The 19,177-nt window shown below is 43.5% G+C and overlaps 2 protein-coding genes across 5 annotated transcripts; one reads left to right on the top strand and one right to left on the bottom strand.

Moving 5' to 3' along the window:
- Nucleotides 1-3,957: 3,957 nt before the first annotated feature.
- LOC149306504 (5'(3')-deoxyribonucleotidase, mitochondrial-like) lies at nucleotides 3,958-8,797 on the bottom strand. Of its 3 annotated transcripts, XM_089477109.1 has the most exons (6): nucleotides 8,285-8,794; nucleotides 7,330-8,029; nucleotides 6,270-6,370; nucleotides 6,088-6,148; nucleotides 5,520-5,634; nucleotides 4,762-4,988 (listed from the first exon to the last, which is right to left on the bottom strand). In XM_089477109.1, exons 2-6 carry the CDS (start codon nucleotides 7,657-7,659, stop codon nucleotides 4,846-4,848), a joined length of 750 nt encoding a protein of 249 aa, XP_089333235.1. In that variant the 5' UTR covers nucleotides 7,660-8,029; nucleotides 8,285-8,794; the 3' UTR covers nucleotides 4,762-4,845. The 3 variants fall into 3 exon arrangements, with proteins under 3 accessions (XP_089333236.1, XP_089333235.1, XP_089333234.1); XM_089477108.1 differs by having other exon boundaries at nucleotides 7,330-8,794; XM_089477110.1 differs by lacking the exon at nucleotides 5,520-5,634 and having other exon boundaries at nucleotides 3,958-4,988; nucleotides 7,330-8,797.
- Nucleotides 8,798-10,390: 1,593 nt separating this feature from the next.
- On the top strand, nucleotides 10,391-19,012 carry COPS3 (COP9 signalosome subunit 3). 2 transcript variants are annotated; one of them, XM_089477106.1, is made up of 12 exons: nucleotides 10,391-10,557; nucleotides 12,038-12,167; nucleotides 13,467-13,579; nucleotides 13,675-13,724; nucleotides 14,238-14,330; nucleotides 15,757-15,936; nucleotides 16,139-16,279; nucleotides 16,810-16,983; nucleotides 17,296-17,382; nucleotides 17,632-17,745; nucleotides 18,014-18,094; nucleotides 18,675-19,012. In XM_089477106.1, exons 1-12 carry the CDS (start codon nucleotides 10,503-10,505, stop codon nucleotides 18,726-18,728), a joined length of 1,272 nt encoding a protein of 423 aa, XP_089333232.1. In that variant the 5' UTR covers nucleotides 10,391-10,502; the 3' UTR covers nucleotides 18,729-19,012. The 2 variants fall into 2 exon arrangements, with proteins under 2 accessions (XP_089333232.1, XP_089333233.1); XM_089477107.1 differs by lacking the exon at nucleotides 10,391-10,557 and having other exon boundaries at nucleotides 12,067-12,167; nucleotides 13,522-13,579.
- Nucleotides 19,013-19,177: the final 165 nt, after the last annotated feature.

Below are 19,177 nucleotides of genomic sequence, written 5' to 3'. Positions count from 1 at the left end.
TGGCAAAATCAAAGTTTGCTTATTGGAATTTATATACGTTTTAAGTATTTTCAAGCTATGGATGCTTGAATCTGCGGATAAAAAAAAAATCCATGGATAAGGAGGACTGGCTGGACTTTAACTCTTATTTATAAAGAAGCCAACCTCCTCGAAAGAAATCTTGCCCAGAAAACCCCATGATAGATTTGCGTTAGGGTCGCCATAAGTTGGAAACAACTTGAAGACACACAACAACAACAAGAAGCACAGGATCCCCAGGAGGAGATTCAGTGGGCAACCTATCCAGCCAATGATATCTTCCTTAACTAAAGCATCCCTTTCAAAAAGGTGGCCGAGGGTCTTCTGATTTAACCTGGCTTTTGCCCAAAGGAGCATAACTAAGGCAGGGAATCTCCCGCAAAGAACTCTCCATAGGAGTCATAGCTCAGCCCTTGCAAAGGTTATCTGTTTTATCTTAATTGCCCGCAGCCATGACATCGCTGGGGGAAAAAACTTAATGATGAAATAAATACACTCCGAGGAGGATAAAAGCACCATTAGATAAGATCTTCTCCTTCTTAATCAATAGGGGCGCATTATTAATTTACAGCGCAAGGAGGCCGCCCTGGCATCGTGCCCCAGATCTTAGCAGCCTGGCTGCTCTTCGGTTCACTTGAACCCAGTGACCCCCAGATCTCAGAGGCAGCAAAGCGAAAGACTCATTTTTGGAATATGCCATCTTCTTTGTGTGAACCGTGCTGGAAAATTTCAATGATTAACTGGAGAAGGCTCCATTTGTGGAGAACTCGAGTGATGACGTGATGAGCCTTTTTCTAGGGGATGCTTCGAGTGCCTCTTCCGAATGCACTCTTATCAGTAGATCAGTGCAACGGCAAAGTTTCCTGCTACCCGCATTTGCATGCTCCAATGAACTGAATGGAGTCACACACTACAGAGGGCTGCAACCTCATTCACTCCAGCTACTTTTATTAACTAGGGGTGGTTCTTGTGTTCCATTTTTGACCCCAGTAACTCCGTCTCATCCCCCAGTTTGCCCTTGTTTTTGCCTTTGGGAGATATCTTGGTCGAGATTTTACTTCAAGGAGACAGACTATAATTTTATGTTCCCAGAGTTATGTGACAATTGAATGACATGGCTTCAATAGTAGATTGCAACATTGCACAATCTTGTGTGTAACCAAATGCACATGTGTATCTGCACTGCACAATGCACCAGATAAGCAATGCAGTCTTATGTAGAATGCATATCTACTTGCACAATGCACCAGGGGAGCAATGGACCACAATGTGCAATATGTATCTACATGTGCAGTGCACCAGATGAGCAAAGTAAATCAATGTGTAGTGCGTATCTGCAAGCACAATGCACCAGATGAACAATGTATATGAATGCACAATGCGTCACTACATGCACAATGCCCCTACTGCGCACTCTGCAGCCTTGAACTGAGCACAGACATTTCTGCGTGGGACGAAAAATGTCCAGCCGTTTCTGCAGGAGAACTTATGTAAGACACTATGAGGACATTAGCCCTTGTTGAAATGTTGTGAATTCTCATTTGTGTATTATATAACTGTGTTTATTATCAATTCAGTTCCATTTTATTGTGCATAACCTAAGGTCACCACAGGGTAAAGAGGAGAAAAGGAGCCAGTGTGTTATCAGTAAAGGAGAAGGCAACACAATTCAACAGTGAAAGAGGAGGAACCAACCCAAGACTCCCAGATTTAGGCTAAGGGTCCTTTGAAACAGGCTGGACAGGGCTCTTTGGTTTTTAATGGTTGTGTAGTGGGGCCAGTGTGGTATAGTGGTTTGAGTGTTAGACTACAACTCTGGGGGCCAGGGCTCAATTCCTATCTTGGCCATGAAACCCTCAGGTGAGTCTCACACTCTCAGCCTCAGGAGAAGTCAATGGCACACCTCCTTTGAACAAATCTTGCCAAGAGAACTCAATTTATAGGTTCAGAAATGAATTGAAAGCACGCAACAAATTTTCACTTTAACCCCATGCAACTATGTACATGTAAATACATTTAGGCTGCGTGTATGACATTGTAATTGAAAGGCATACTTTTAATTTTGCTAGTTGTTTTATGTCACAACTGTTGCCATTACATCCAGTGGTATGCGGTGGGGAATTGTGATTACAAGTAACATTAGTACAAAAAATATTACCAAGGACTCTGTATGGTGAGATATAAGAGGCGGTCAATGGAGGGATGTGACGCTGTTACTGTATTGGATGATGCCCATCCTAAATTTTAAAAGCCCCAAAGGCTTGCGCCTTCCCTTCTGCAAAAGATGTGATTCTCGGCCTGATAATGTCATCATCAAAACTAAGGTCAGGGAGTTTGGTTCTCTTGCATTAACAGATATAGCTGAACTCCTTGGCTGCGCGTCCGTGTTATTTTCTCCACCCCTATTGACAGCGGTGGCTATTGCTGGAACAGAAATCCACTGAGACGTAACCAAACTCAATTAAATACCTGCCCAGTTCTCTGGCTCCAAGTGAAGGTCAAAAACAACCCTTCCTTTCAGCCGCCGGTCGGCGCTTTGGCCGCTGTTCCCTCGGCAAAGGAACAGAGCTGACCAAAACACTCCTTGACGTCAAAGGGCTCAAAAATTTCCCTACTTGAGATTCAGTTGGCCGCAGGCAGCAAATCACAAACATGGAAAAGGAAAGCGCTTTAGAGTGTTTGGGTGGGAGAAGAGGAAGGTTTGCAAAAGTCCTCCGGTGAGAAATGGGAAGACGCTACTGCTACAAATGTTTGCATTTTGCTTCCCTCCAAAATTTTCTTCCAAAGAGCCCCTTAAAAGCAGTGTAGAGATACCTCTGCAAAAATCCAGGGCTTGAAAAAGCGAATCCGGGGACTACAGCTCCCCAATTCTCCTTATCAGCATGGCTAGGGGATTCTGGTTGTTGCTGTCGTGTGCCTTCAAGTCATTTTTCGACTTATGGCGACCCTAAGGTGAACCTATCAGGGGGATTTCTTGGCAAGATTTATTCAGAGGCGGCTTGCCACTGCCCTCCCCTAAGGTTTAGAGACAGTGACTTGCCCACAGTCACCTAATGGGTTTCATGGCCAAGGTGGGAATTGAACCATGGTCTCCAAAGTCATAATCCAATGCTCAAACCACTCTGACACATATGATAGGGTCACCATAAGTAGAGGTGAACTTGATTGCAATTATCAAAATCAGTATAGTCAGTAGCGCGGAGGGTTTTCTGCTCCTTGGACACCTCCTTTTATGTTTTTATGGATGCTCTTAAGCAAAAAGTAACCTGTTCTGGCCAGCTCAGGTCCATTCAATCCAGCACCTGAGTGTTTTGCAGCTGAAAAGGTAAATGATGCCTTTGCTTATGCTGCCCTCCTGTGGAAGACTCAGGACAAAGCCAGGCTGGCTCTTTCAAAACACAGCTTGGAAGATTTCCTCCTCTTTCTGCTCCTATGGGCTTGCCAACTTTCCAGACAGCGGCCCTTGATGTCTGCTTACCTGCCTTTAACCACAACTCAGAGTGTATCTGCACTGCAGTCTTAGTAGTCTGGTCCCACTTTAACTGTCCTGGCTTCATCCTATGAAATCTTGGAGGAAGCACTTAGAAAGCTCTGCAAAGGAGCTCTAGGGCTAAAAGTCAGAGGAGTGCATTATCATGACCCAGTGGAAAGGATCACCTCAGACTACAAATCCCAGGATTCCACAGGAGGGAGCCGTGGCAGTTAAAGTGGTACCAAAGTGCTAGAACCGGACAAGGTATGTTAGTCAGTATTGCCAGGTTTTCAAAGTGCAAAAGTACTTTCCATTGCATGAAGTGAGCTGGAGAGAGAAGAGAGGAAGGGTATGGGATGGGAATAATAAGACCTGTGCTGGGAAAGAAGGCTAGAAGGCTGCATTTGCACCCCAGGAAACCTTGAAGGGCTGCTCCCCCACCACACTTTCCTCCCAAAAATATTTAAAAATATATATTTTCTCCCGCTAAACATTACCTAGGAGCTGAGGGAAAATTACAGTTAACCCCTCAGGTTCTCCAACCAATGCTTTTCCCTCAAACAGACTTGCAAATGTTCTAAATGTTTCTCATTCCCTTTTATTTGTCAACAACACTACAAGTTATAGGACACTTGCATTTGGGTTTTTTTAAACCATTACGTTTGAGCAAAGACCCATCTTGGAACCAGGGCTCTGCTCTCAAACCTTTGGTGCCAAGTTGCCATTTTGAACAAATCTGAACTAACAACAAAGAAGGTATTTTTTTGAAGCCATGGAAAGTGTCTTTCCTTCATGAACAAACTAGTGTAGTGAGCTGGCTCACACATGTGGGATTCCAACTGAGAATCTGAGGTCTGAAAGGATGGCTTCTGCGTGGGTTTTCACCCCAGGAAGCTTATTTTTCTTGAGTGTCCTGTTTTGAGGCAAACAGTATTTCAGTCCCATAAAGTCCATTGGGAGAAGAAGCGAATGAAGGCTGCCGTCTTTTGGGGAAGCCAGATATAAAGCTAAACAGTGTTTGGGAGACACAAAGCCTGAACGGTCCAACCAGCGCATTAAGATGCCCTTGGTGGTAGAGATCCAGGCACAAGAAGCGCATTTGGCAAACATGACCTGACCTGTGGTGGCCCCCATCTCTGTAGCTTCCATTCCCAGCTTTGTGACCATGTCAGCAGACTGGAGTTGGAGGCAGGAGAGCACCTTATGTCTGGAGGGTCTTCTTGGCTCTTGTTTCCAACCCTGAAGCTGATCAAGAAGAGAAGGTCTTTCCTGTTCCTGCCTCAGTTTGGGGGCCAGCACCATACAGGTCCTTCGTCTTCTTGGACTTGGCAAAGGAACCCTTTGGGAAGCCTGGCCTACAAGGGCCGCTTGCTATCCAAGATGGCCTTCCAGTTGTCAGCCCAAGAGTGGAGCCTGCGACGGGGAGGTTGAAGCTCCAGGTGTTTGTTGTGGCAGGCTGTGAAGAGGATGTGCTCCCAGTTTGGCCTCTTCTCAGCTCCTGGAAGGTAGAAGAAACAAACTGTTCAAGATACCAGCTTGATCATATCATGGCCAGACCCAGGAGTGTACTTACGGGGGCAGGAAGGAGAGATCATTGCCACCCCTTTAAAAATCCTGCCTCCTATGAATAGTTCCCCTTCAGTCTCCAGATGCCTAGCATTGCAGAGAGTGAGACACTGAAAGTCATTCTCAAGTAGTACTCTGACATTTGCTGTGCTAACATTCCCTTGGTTACTACTAATCTTTTACAGGTTGAGTCTCCGTTATCCAAAACGCCTGGGATCAGACGTGTTTGGGCTTTCATTTTTGTTTTATTTTGGAATATCTGCATACACATAATGAGATATCTTGGGAATAGGACACATGCAACATGCAGCAAAAATCCCGTAACCTGGAAGCAATTTTTCCCCCCAAATAGGAAATGGGGTTTTTTGGTTACATATAGGATTATGGCCACCTATAGATGTGGATTCTGGGGCTTAGAAAATAGTCCCTAGCCCCATGGGTGTCCTCTCTCAGGGGTCTTTACCTATGATATCAAGTCTGTCATCAATCAACAGGTCGCCGGAGACCACCGTTTTATCCCGGGTGAGGACAATGTGCTCCAGAAACTCTTGGCCCAAATGCTTCTCCACCCAGGCATACTGGAAAGCAAAAAGGGGGAAGAAGAAAAGGCTAGAAGAAAACCACCGGCCTGTTAGGATTAGGAAAGGATATGTTTCTCTTTCCCAGTGTGTAATAAAAAGACAGAGCAAATGGGGAGAGAAAGAACTTGAGCTTAAATTCTTGGGAAATGGAGGGCTTTTCTGGTTTGGTCCAAAGAAACAGGACTCAGGCTGCATCCACACTGCAGAAATGTTATATCTTCCAAGAAAGTTACAACATCCAAAAAGCAAACCTTGATTTTGTTATTTTATATAAGGGACACCACTACACTACAGCATTGTGTTTAATGGGACTTGAGCATCCACAGAAATGTTATTTAGATATTTTTTTAAAAAGGAACTGTAGCTACCAATACTGCAACCTCCTGATGCATTTGCCCTGAATGGAGGGGCCCTTCAGACTCAAGATGTATTTATATTTGTAGTCCTTACTTTTTCATATGCGCAATAGTGGTATTTCTTGATGGGACTTGTGCATATGAAGACATCCGTCCTGTAAACATATGGAGAGAGAAAAATAATGTTGATTGGGTTGTCATAGATGGAGCAATGTAAATGTCCAGCTGCTGGTAAAGCAGACTCCATGTTGGGCACCGTAAAGGCACCGTACTCACTCTTCTAACTTTGCCATCTGCTTCACCGCTTCCACGGCGCCTGGGATCGGGTCCAGGTCGATGAAGAAGTTCTTGGATTCCCAAATGCTGATCGCCTTGTCCTGAAGGGAGATACGGATTTGGGCAGGGGGGACACAAGAGAAAGGGACTGTTAACTCCCTCGTCCTCTTTGTGGCTTTCCTTTTCACAAGAACAAATGAGAGAGGAGGGTAGGTTTGCTCTTTGGTTCCCCAGAGGGTAGGACCAGGTCTAATGGTATGAAGTTACATACCCATAGGCAGAAATCCATTACTTACTTCTTAGTCAATGCAAAATATTAATTACTTTATTGTTGTGAAGAGGAACCTCTTTGCAAGGAAGGCTGGTGCTGGCCAGCTCCCTTACTGCCCTTCCGATGGGCAAGCCAAGATTTTTCTGTTCAGGCAATAGACCAAAGGGCTTTAAAAATGGATGCGCTGGTCTTTTTGAATAGTTTACTGCTTGCTTGTTACTAGCTTGGCATTTTAAAAATGGTTTTAATTGGTGTTTTCAACAGCATCGTTAATCTCATTTATATTTTATCACGCATAATTGATTGCGTTTTTATCGGAACCTGTGCTAATTAAGTCGGAAGACGCTGCGCAAGGGAAAAACCAGAATGTCAACCAGAGAAAGAAAGGAGGGTCAAAAGAAGAATAGAATAATAGGAAGGATAACGTCAGGAATAAACCATTCTAGAACATGGCCACATTGGCCGAAAAACCCACAAAAACCTATGGATGCCGGCCATGAAAGCCTTTGACTTCACAATAATAATAATAATAATAATAATAATAATAGATTGGTGAGTTGTTCAGCCTGGTCTGTACGTTTGCCAAACTGCAAACAACAACAAATAAGCACATAACAACAAATCCTGCAAAAAGAAGAAAAGCAACTTAGTAGTTCACTATGAGTATTTTTATGAAATTTTATTATTATACTAATGTTGCAATAAATTATTATTATTATTATTATTATTTATTAAGTAGCAGTAGTCAATCCTTGAGATGCAAGGAGGATAGAAAGAAGCTGGACTCACGCTCAGCATTGGGTCCATCTGCCCATATTGCTCCGAGACCCAAAAGCCCCGGCGGTCCTCCAAAGGGATATAAGGCATCTCTGGGTACTTGGCTCGAAATTTCTGCAGAAACCCTCCTTCAAAGTCTGCCAGCACCCCATCCATGTCGACCAAGACCCTGAGATGCCTGAGGCAGGAGGAGGAGGAGGAAAAACCTCTGGATCTGCTGCTACTGTTGTTGCCATGAAGATGCCCCAGCCCTCCAAGGATGCCTAAGGAGACGAAGCAGCAGCCTTGCAACAGTGGCTGATGCTGCTGGTGGTGCAAGAAAACCCTGCCTAGGAATAGCATGGCTTTTTAAGTGGTAGGGTAAAGAAAATAAGGGGGTGCATTTAGGGGGAAGGAGGAGGAGGAGGAGGGCTGGATCAGGACCCTAGCAATGCCATCCCTAGCAATGCCATCCCTAAGTCTACAAACCCAGCCCTTCCTTCTCTGCAGTGAGAAAATGGAGGAAGGTACACCTTGAGGTCCAATAGTCGTGCAAAGAAAAAAAGCCTTTCCTGGGAAGATGGTTGAAGTTATGGATGATCAGGTTCCACTTTGGGGTCCTTTGCAGCATGGAGGCTTCCAATCCACCTCCTTTCCCTCCTTGGCAAGAAAACAGCAACAACATAGACACACACACACACACCTTTGTGTTGCAGTCCTATTACAAGGTGCCCTGTTTGGAATAGGAAAAAAGGGATGAGTGATAGGTTTTTGCTAAAGTTGCACCCCAAAAAAGAGATCTAAGGGGGAAGTGGGGGAGAGGGTAAGGTGGGCATTGCCCCCAGCCACAAATTCCCCCTATAAAAAGACCCTTGGGTGGGCATTGCTTTGTGCCAAGAAAAGGGTGGTGCAAAAGGAGGGGTTGCTTGCAAGGGAGTTGTAGTGTAACCCTTGCCACACTAAAACAAACAAACACACACACACACACACAAGTTGTAAAGGATATCTCCTCCCGGCAAGAATAGGACCTTGCAGCAAATTCCTCTCTTAGGGCTCTCAATGCCTCCTTTCCACTTTGCAATTGCTCTCTGTTTTTGCAATTGGCTCTCTTGCTTTTTGCAATTTCTATTTTGCAATATTGGTTTTTTGCAAAAGTCAGAGGGAAGCTGTGGGGTCAGTTCCTCTTTCTCCTCCTCCTCCTCCTTTTCCAAGAAGAGAAAATGCAGCAACAAGGATCAGGAACACACCTCGCGAAGCCTAGAGGACCCTGGGATTTGTAGTTCAGGGGAAGGATTCTGCTCAAGCATTAAACATGGCTCCTCCCTGGACTACCTTTCCCAAGAGCCAGCCCTCTTTCTAGAGCACCTTGGGAAGTGTAGTTTTTTTGGGGGTAACCTAAACCAGAAAAAGAGGTGCAACAAGCCTCTGTGCAAACTACAAATCCCAGGCTGCTTTGGAAGCCTTGTTAAAAAGGGCTTCCAAGTGCTATATATAACTTGAGCAATGCAGATGGAATTTGCTGCAGACTGCAGAGGGCAAACTTGGCAATGGATTCAGAGCTTGTGGAAGAGGGGAAAGGCTCTTTATTTTGGAGATGATAATTGACAAGAAATCAAAAGAAACCTTTCCAAGCAATGCAGATTCTTTGCACATTTATTGTGAAGATACACATCACACACAGAGCTGCTTCTATTTTGTAGCTTGTCCTTAGAAGAGCTTAAGGTCACACAAGGAAACAAGGCAAAAGCTTTGCCAAAATACCTGTCCCATTATTAAGTGCAGACTGGAAACACAACGGATGCTGGTGTCCGCTCTGGGGATATCAAAGGAGGCATAGATCCAAAACACACTGCAGGAATAATCCAGTTTGAGACTGCCTTAACTGTCCTGGGTCAATGCTAGGGAATCCTGGGAACTGTGGTTTTGTGAGCCATTGATCCTTCTCTGTCAGAGAATTCTGGTGCCATAATAAACTACAGTTCCTAAGATTTCCTAGCCTTGAGAACCAGGGCAGTTAAAGGGGTCTCAAACTGGGATTATTGCTGCAGTGTGTTTCGGACCATAGCCAGGCTCAGAATGGAGGCCAGTCCCAAATAGAGGGCTGCCTGCAATGTAGGTCAAATATGTGACCTGGCCCAATAGCTTTGTAGGCTTTAGCAGACCCCAAATAGCAGAAATAAATATATAGCAGACATGGCCATAAACTGTCAAGGTGATAATTATATTTGTATAATTTATATATATATATAATTTCCATATATATATATATATATAGAGAGAGAGAGAGAGAGTATACATTATGTAATATATATATATATACACACACATGTATAGTATATGTTATGTATTATATATATATATTATAATTATATTTACATATGATATAAATATATTAATATAGTACAGTATATGTTGTGTATTATATATTATATTATTAATATATGATATATATAAATTAATATATGTTATGTATTATATATATATAGTATATTAATGTATGATATACATATATTAATATATGATATATTATGTATTATACATTATATTATTAATATATATATATATATATTAATATAGTATATATTATGTATTATATATATTATATAGTTACATTAATATGATATACATATATTAATATAGTATATGTTATGTACTATATATAGTATAAATATAGTATATATTATGTATTATATATATATATATAGTATATATTATATATCATATATAGAATCCTGTATACACACACACATATATAGATGTTTTGTGTGTGTGTGTGTGTATATATATATATATATATATATATATATTATGTGGGGGTTATTTTGTTGTTATTGTTGTGGCATTGTTTTGTGCAACGGCCATTGGCCAAATGCAATACAGTTTGGACCGAAGGACTGAAATATAAGCCAGTGTCCGGGGAAAGAAAGGAGGACTCTTTCGTCACCCCAACAAAGGCTGAAGGGGGGAAGAAAAAAGCACTAGGCCGCGTTGCCGTGGCAACAATGGCGCCGTCTGAAGGGCGGGGGCGGGCGGAAGTGACGCCGGAGCAGTTGCGCGGCGCCTGATTGGCTGCGGCGCGCGGGTGACGTCACCGAGGCGGCCAGGGAAGGAGAGGCCGGCGGGCGGGAGGGCGGCTGCGGCGAAGGAGCGGAGGCGAAGGGAGGCCGCGGCCTTGTCTCTGGTTCCCCGAGAGGAGGGCCGCCAAGATGGCCTCCGCCTTGGAGCAGTTCGTCAACAGCGTCAGGCAGCTCTCGGCCCAAGGTGACCCGGGCTGGGCTGGGCCTGGCTGCGGGCGAAGGCCGGGGGGAGGCCCGCTGGAGGAAGAGCCCACTTTGGGGCCGCTTGAGCAGCCCTGGAGGATCATGGGAACTGTAGTTTAACGGGGCCCCAGAGCCCTTGAGGCTCAATGGCTCGCCAAACTACACTTCCCAGGAATGGCTCGCCTTAAGCCAAGGCAAAGCCGTCTCAGGCGGGGATGGTGGTTCTCGCTGCACGTCTGCCTTGGGCCGCTCCTCCCCAGGGCTCCCAATGTATGGGCTGCATTTGGGTTGGGAGGTTGTTGTACTTCCCCAAAGCAAGGGCAGGGTGTGTTTATTTGGGTGTGTTTTGTGTATCTGGGTCGCTTCCGAAGGCTTTCCAGCTCTTGCTTCATGTCTTTTGTGCATTTTGGTTGGCCCTATAAAAGGATCACTGTTGTCTGGATTTGGGGGGGGGGGGGTTGTTGCACTTCCCCAGGGAAGGGAAGGGAAGGGAAGGGTGTGTTTGTGTGTGTGTCTCTGAAGCAGTGCAGAAGTCGCTTCCCCAGGTCTTCCAACACTTGCCTCATCTGTTCCATACAATTTGGTTGTGTCACTGTTGTGTGGATTTTGTTGTACTTCCCCAGGGCAATGTGTGTGTGTGTGTGTTGTGTGCCTTCAAGTCGTTTTTATGCCCCTCTTGTGTTGAGCAGCAACATTGCACAGCTGGATACACCTCCAGGTGTGTGACCAGCGTACAGCATCAGCGCTTGGACGGCTCAGACTCTTCGCCCTTGGACTGAACACAGAGCCTGGCCTCCTGTTTGTCGGTTGTCTTGTTGTCATTTCCGACTTATGGCGACCCTGAGGCTGATCTGTTGTGGGCTTTTCTTGGCAAGTGTCTTCAGAGGGGGTTTGCCATTGCCCTCCTCAGAGGCCGAGAGAGTGTGACTTGCCCAAGGGCACCCAATGGGTTTGCATGGCTGAGCTGGGATTCGAACCCAGGTCTCCAGAGTCAGAGTCCTACCACTGTGCCACACTGACGCTCTTTCTCACATGTAGACACACTCACACACAATGGGCCCTTGGTATTTGCTGGGGTTTGGTTCCAGGACCCGCTGTGGACACTGAAATCCGTGGATACTCGCGTCCCATTCAGTATAATGGCATTGCAAAAATGGTGCCCCTTCTATAAAAGGGCAAAATCAAAGTTTGCCTATGGAAGTTTGTGTATTTTCAAAGTATTTTCAAGCCATGGATGCTTGAATCCATGGATAAAGGCTTACTGTATATGTATTTGTTGTCATTGTGTGTGTGCTTGCGGCCTTCTTTGTACTAGAGTTTTCCTTCTTGCTTTTCAGCCCTGTCTTCATCGTTTGGATCAAGAGTGTTTTGAATCAACAGAAAGAACCTGTGTGTGTGTGTGTGAGAGAGAATTTTATATTGTTACTCTCAAAACAAATGTAATAGTGTATATATATATATATATGTTTTTGCTATTCCAGGGCAAATGACTCAGCTTTGTGAACTGATCAACAAAAGTGGAGAGCTGCTAGCAAAAAACCTCTCTCACCTGGATACAGTGCTTGGGGCCCTGGATGTGCAAGAGCATTCCCTGGGGGTCCTGGCTGTTTTGTAAGTCATGTTTTGTCATTTGTTAAAACAAACAAGCAAGAGTGTTAAGGTTTCAATGGGTTATGGACCTGCTTTGCAAGACCTCAAGGCTCTATCTTGCATCTTTATGGCAATTCCAAAGAGTGCGTTTCTGTTTTAGTTCACATTTCTGCTTGAATTCAGGTAAATGCAGGGAGTTCGACGAGGGATTTCTAGGTTTGGGTTCTTTGGAGTGCTGAGCTAGCATAAAAATTATGCAAGTGGTTACACTTCTTCAGAGGTTGTGTAAGTGTGTTCCTAGTGCATTCATTTATGCTGTGCACACACACACAGATTTCTCTCTCATGTTGGACCTAATGTGTTAGGAGTTGTGTTCCTTTAAGTTGTTTCTGACTTACTGTGACCCTAAAGCAAACCTATCATAGGGTTTTCTGGGGCTGAGAGTGTGTGACTTGGCCAAGCAGGGAATTCAACCCTGATTTCCAGAGTTGTAGCCCAGTGCTAAAACCACTACACCACACTGGCACTTGTGTTAGGAGTGAGCTGGTGTGTAATGAATGAGTTCAGTATCTTGGCACTTTTGTGGTGCAGTCAGTTGTAGAACTGTGGAATCCAGTCCAACTATGCTTGTGCATATTTATGCCACACTAGAAAGTATATAGCATATACTTCTATATATAAAAGTATATATGGGCCATTGTCTGGAGGTTTGGCTTATGGTACAGAGATGGGAGTGGAGAGCTGGATCTTGTGGACCTTATAACAAACATAGCAAGAATGGCTGCCAGTTGTTCTCATTAAGTTTTGCTTAGTTGGAAAGACGTGGAGGGAAGTTTGTCTTGCTATCGTTGTAGGGGGTTATTTGGCCATGCTGTAGATGGTTTAGAGAGCATAGGGATACAAGAGACATCCAGTGCTACTTCTGGGGACAAGGTGCATGAGATGTTGGCCCAACTGGTACTTTCCAGGTAGGAGTTGTTGTCTGAATGGTCCAAGTTTGAGGTAGGCAACTGTATGTAGTGTGTTGGATAAGCTGGAAAATACATGATCCCAAACATTTGGGTAAGCTCCTTATAAAGTAAATTGTGAGTGCTCAATTTTGGGAAATAGTTTTGTCTGTGCTTCTTAGGAGATGAGTGTCTGCGCTTGGGTTTCCTTGGCTTTTCAAGGTGGTACATCAGGCTTATTTTCTGAAGCGAAAGCTCTGTTCCTTCAGGATATTTCTGCTTTGCTCAGTGGCTTGGCACCTGTCTCTTTGAGACCTTAGAAGAGCTCACAGAAACAAATACACATCAAGCATGTGTTCTGTCTCGTTTTTAGGTTTGTGAAGTTTTCTATGCCCAGCGTCCCTGACTTCGAAACGTTATTCTCGCAGGTCCAGCTTTTCATCAGCACTTGTAACGGGGAGCACATTCGATACGCAACAGACACTTGTGAGTTAGTTTTGTCCTCTCGCATGTTCTCACAATTGATGTGTTTCTTGCTTGGGGAGGTTCTCATTTCTTCTCTTTCTCCTCCTTGCCTCTAGTTGCTGGCTTGTGTCACCAGTTGACAAATGCCCTTGTGGAACGGAAGCAGGTAAGTAAGAGCGTGAACAATCCAGCACTTAGAATTGAGGTAGTCATTGTAGAGGTATACCTCATTGAAAGAAGTACCTGTGTTCTTGGGCATTCATTAACAGAAAACTTGATACCAGGGGCAGAAATGTCACACAACAGTTCAGCATGTTTGAGCAAACGTTTTGTTCTAACCTGAATTGAACCAAGCAGGTCAGGTAATCCTTCCATTTAGAACCTTCTAGAGATCGCTTGAAATCATCTTCCAGATTGTATCCAGGGATGGCTTTTCTTTCATCAGCTCTAGTTCTCTGTCTTTTGCTATTCACATATTCAGTAAGGTATTTTGGAGGCTTGGGGATGCTGGGGATTGTAGCATTACATTAATGTAGCAAGCATTAATTTTGGCTTTCAACTAGGTATCTTTAGAGCTTGTCTCAGTGATGTGGCATGATCAATTCATGGGTGGTTTTTCATTTTTAAGTGTGGTAACTGTGAGGACACTTAATCGAGAGGCTTTTTCCATTTCTCACAGCCCTTGCGAGGAATTGGCATTCTCAGGCAAGCCATAGACAAGATGCAGATGAATACCAACCAGTTGACCTCAATACATGCAGATCTATGCCAGGTAAGGGACTCTTAACAGGCCAATGGCTTGGTAACTGGACTTCAAGTGGCCTTGCAAAATAACCCTAAGTTCCTTCTGGTGTTGAATGCCGAAGAATAGATTGGGGAAACATAAATGCATGTGGGGTCTTTGCCCAATTCCTGTGCTACTTTGGAACTTTTGAATGGTGGTGGTGACGATGATGATGTTTTTTTTACCCACCTCTCCCTATGGATCAAAGCAGGGAACAATAGCAAATAACATAACACATAACATCAGTTAAAAGAGCATATAACAGCAATGCATATTTAAATTCAGCAGTAATGCTTTAAAATTAATAATTAAAAAATAAAGCCTGCTGGAAGAGATTGGTCTTTACTGCTGTTTTAAGTATAGACAGCACTTCTGGTTGATGACCAGCAGGTTATTCCATAGTGTGGGAATGGCTGAGGAAAATGTCCTCGGCCTCACAGTCTGCCTGTTAGTAGAAGTAGGTGTCTCCCAGAGGACTGAGTGTACAGGAGAAGGCTATCCTGTAGGTAACCTGGGCCCAAACCTTGTAGGACTTTAAATGTAATAACTAACACTTTGCACTTTGCCTGAGAATGGATTGGCATCCAGTGGAATGGTTTTAATATTATGTAATATGAGGACTCAAGATGTACCAGTAAACAATCTGGCTGCCAGGTTTTGAACTAATTGAAGTGTCTGAACTTGGGATAGAGGTAACCCAATGTGCAACACAGTGCATAAGTCCAGCCTTGAGGTTACTAGCATGTGAACTTCCATCTTTAGATCCTCCAGTTCTAGGAAAGTGCTCAGCTTCCCTTTGCCCCTGAGAATTGTTTTCTCTAATTAGCTCTTCCTTGACAGTTGGATAGCAATGACACAGGTTCACAACATGTAGCTTTTACCTTTTCTCTTTGACTTAAACCCAGGAATGGAGAAAGCTGCATGCAGTGGTAGAGCATTCCAGATGGCCTTTAGTGCTGCTGGTAATCTAACCTGCCTGCCTTGTGGCATTCTGTATCTTTATGAATTGGCATCAGATTACTTCATTAACTTGAAGCTCACTTTGGCTTTTTTTTCCAGTCCAGCACCAGAGAGACAACAAGTAATTAGAGGATTGAGAATGCTCTGCTGCCAGCAAAGAATCAAACAAACCCTTACTGGGAAACTAACATATTTATGCCCACTTCTGTAGATGGCAGCTTTAAACCTGCCCTTTCCCAATGCTTTGATAGTCTATACTTCTGGGGAATCTTAATAGTAATTATCTCACATTAAAGGGAGACAAAGTAACAATGCAAACATTTCCTGTCATTCTTTTCTGGGATTTCTAACTGTCACAGGTTGTGTTTTGCTGTGATTTGCAATTTAAGCTCTTCTTCTTCAGCACATCAAAGTGGCCTCTCTCCTTTGTAACCCTGGTCTGTTTTATTTTTAGCTCTGTTTGTTAGCCAAATGCTTTAAACCTGCCCTCCCGTATCTAGATGTGGACATGATGGATATCTGTAAAGAGAACGGGGCATACGACGCAAAGCACTTTCTATGTTACTACTACTATGGTGGCATGATATACACTGGGCTCAAGAACTTTGAGCGAGCGCTCTACTTCTATGAACAGGTAAGTTTTATCCCTCTGCATATTGAAAGAGAGTGTTTCATTTATTTTTTTAATGCCACAGATTATAATAGTTATGTTAAAACAAATATGGAAAATTTAAGTGCCTTGGATGCCTGCAGTGTAGAAATGGAAGTCAGTTTGGGATGTATCAGGAGCCTTGATGGTATTCATCTCCCTTTCCCTCCCTTCTTTCTTTGGTCAGGCTATAACTACTCCTGCCATGGCGGTCAGTCATATTATGCTGGAATCTTATAAAAAGTATATCTTAGTTTCATTGATACTACTTGGCAAAGTACAGCAGCTGCCGAAATACACGTCCCAGATAGTCGGTAGATTTGTTAAGGTAAGACTCCAGAAACTGCATCATGTATGGTTGGTTTGTTGATTCTCTGTGCCTTCAGGTGGACTTTGATGTATGACAACCCTCCTGGAGTCCTACTCCAACACTCAAATCACTGCACCATGTTTGCTCTCATGTACAATTTACAGCGCTATATAAATAAAGCTTAATGATAATAATGCATGGTACAGTTAATAAAGAGACTTTAACAAGATATATAATGGTGCTGATAAAGAAAACAAATAGGGAACAGGAGAAAGGGTAGCAGAATCACTCCATTTTCTAAAGTGCATAGTTTGGCAGTTGGGAATACCCTTGACAGTCAAAGTAATTGATTTGAACCCTGGCAACAACAGCTAAAAAGGATTGGAGGAAGAGGGCTGAGAGGAGAAGGTTAGAGATCATGGAGAACTGTGCTAGGCAGCTCTTGAGAGCATTTGTCCCTGATGGCCAATTGGGGAGGAATTTCCTTCATTTGCGGCTAAGCTGCCTGTCCTTACATTGCTCTAATGTGTGTCGACTTCTCATTGCAGCCTCTTAGCAATGCCTATCACGAACTAGCACAAGTGTATGCAACCAATAAGCCCTCAGAGCTGCGGAATCTGGTCAACAAGCATAGCGAGACGTTCACCAGGGATAACAATATGGGCTTGGTCAAGCAGTGCTTGTCGTCTCTCTATAAGAAGAATATTCAAAGGCTAACAAAGGTGAATCTGTCTGTCTGTGTTTCAGCACCCTTAGAGGTTGGGCTGGGTTGTGTAGCCATTCCTGGATCTTCCTGTGTGTCCTTGGGGATATTGTGTAGCTCTTTCATGCTCATAGAGGCTGAAAAACTAAGTAGCCTGTTTAAACACAGCAATGCTAAAAGGGATCCTGACAAGAGAATGATGTGAATCATTTCTTTGTCTGAAATGGCTGCCATCTCGGGGTGCTCATGCGGGGTCCTAAAGCATGGGGGAAGAAGTGACAGAACAAAAAGGGTTTCATAGCTCTCACAGTTTTGCTCTTCTTAATTTCAGACCTTCTTAACACTGTCACTACAAGACATGGCTAGTCGAGTGCAGCTGTCGGGGCCTCAGGAAGCAGAAAAGTATGTCCTTCATATGGTAAGTTTTGAGCCCCACTTAGACTATGTACACTTTTGATTTGGAAGGACGAGGAGGCTTTCTTCTTAAAACTGTCAATTAAGTTGTCGAATAGATATGAGAGGAGTCTTCTGAGTGTAGTAGCAAGAGTGAGTTTGAAACAGGGAACGATACTGATTTGTTTGCTGTTTGGAGAGGTTAGCAAAGTTATTGACAGTTTCCATTGGTGGGCTGCAATGTATGTGATGTTTAAAACTTTGCTTTTTCCAGATAGAAGATGGTGAAATTTTTGCAAGTATTAACCAGAAAGATGGTATGGTCTGTTTCCACGATAATCCTGAGAAATACAACAACCCAGCAATGCTTCACAACATTGATCAGGAGGTAAGAGATCCCAGGCACCATTTGAGTTGGGGGATCATGGAAATTGTAGTCCCAAAAAAGACCACCCTCCTTCAGCTCTTTTCTGGGCATCTCTAAAGCAAAGGCCTCCAGATGAATGGCAAATAGGAGGATATGGCGCTTAAATTAGTAAGGGGAAGGAGGAGATGGCTTTGTCCGCCTTTTGTAAAGTATCCCATAATGTCTGAAAATACTGCTTTAGCATGCATTTGGAAAGTAACAAAATGATGGCTTTTATGGGTCTTCCTAGATGCTGAAATGTATAGAACTCGATGAAAGACTGAAAGCCATGGACCAGGAGATCACTGTGAACCCTCAGTTTGTGCAGAAAGTAAGTCTGTCTGTTTGCGCGCATACTCTCTAAAAGGCCTTATGTTCTTCATCTCCCCTCCTGCTCAGTACTAAAACACACATGAATGCTCTGCGCTGTTTAACATAATTAAAAATGGGTTGTATCTGGAACAAAGCACAAAGCAAGTACCCCCAATTGAGTAGAAAACACTCCTTAACTCATGGGCTTGTCCTGTATGGGACACTTACCGTGTAGGTGGCACTATCAGCGATCCTGCATGATTCACATGACTTTGTTCTGCAGACACTGTTTTCTTATTCCAAAATGTACAGCCATTTTGCATTGCAAATAACACCTTAAGAGCTGGAGGGAGCATCTGGTAGGGCCCTCTTTAGGGCTGTAACTCTTTTAAAGCTACTAATTCACTTGTTCTTACAGGAAAAAATAATCCTTTTAAGTTGCAGTGGGTTGAACCTTAATTAATGGCTTCGAATATTTGCATGCTCTAGATGTGTCTTCCATTCCTTGCTTTATAATGATGCAGAAATTGAAAAGCAGATCTTTAGTGACTTCTTGGAAATAGGCATTAACTAAAAGCACTTCTTTTTCCCTTTGACAGAGTATGGGCTCTCAAGAAGACGAATCAGGCAGCAAACCATCCAGTTACTCCTGAAAATCCCATTTTGCTTGCTACTCGGTTGTAGAGCCAAAAAATAAAAATCTAAAGAGAACCACCTTTAGGATCCGAGTGTTTAAATAAAAATATCCCCCGCAAAGCAGGGAACCGGCTGCTTCACGTTGAGGACATTGAGGAAAGCGTAAAATGATGTCTCTTCAGTACTGTATGATTAAAACAAAAATTGCTCGGCAAAGAAATGGAAAAATATCTCATTCTGTTGTGGATTTATCTTGCGATTAACATTGTGAATGCATTAAATAATTTACTTTTTGTTTTAAGTGGCTTGAATATCGCTGTTTATGTCATGCCCCCCTTTTTTTCCTCTATGCCAAATTCAAATTGTTTTAGGTTGTCAAGATGAAAAGCTAGTTCGTTTAAAAGCTTTTCTCTCTCTCCAGCTGTTTGCTTTATAAAACCAGTCTTCTTAAGGTTTTGTCTGAACC

This window comes from Sceloporus occidentalis, unplaced genomic scaffold, assembly GCF_023333645.1.
Source record: "Sceloporus occidentalis isolate IW3139 unplaced genomic scaffold, rSceOcc1.0.p SCAF_10, whole genome shotgun sequence".
NCBI lineage: Eukaryota > Metazoa > Chordata > Lepidosauria > Squamata > Phrynosomatidae > Sceloporus > Sceloporus occidentalis.
The sequence above is the reverse complement of the archived record's forward strand: the minus strand, read 5'-3'. Positions and strand labels throughout refer to the sequence as shown.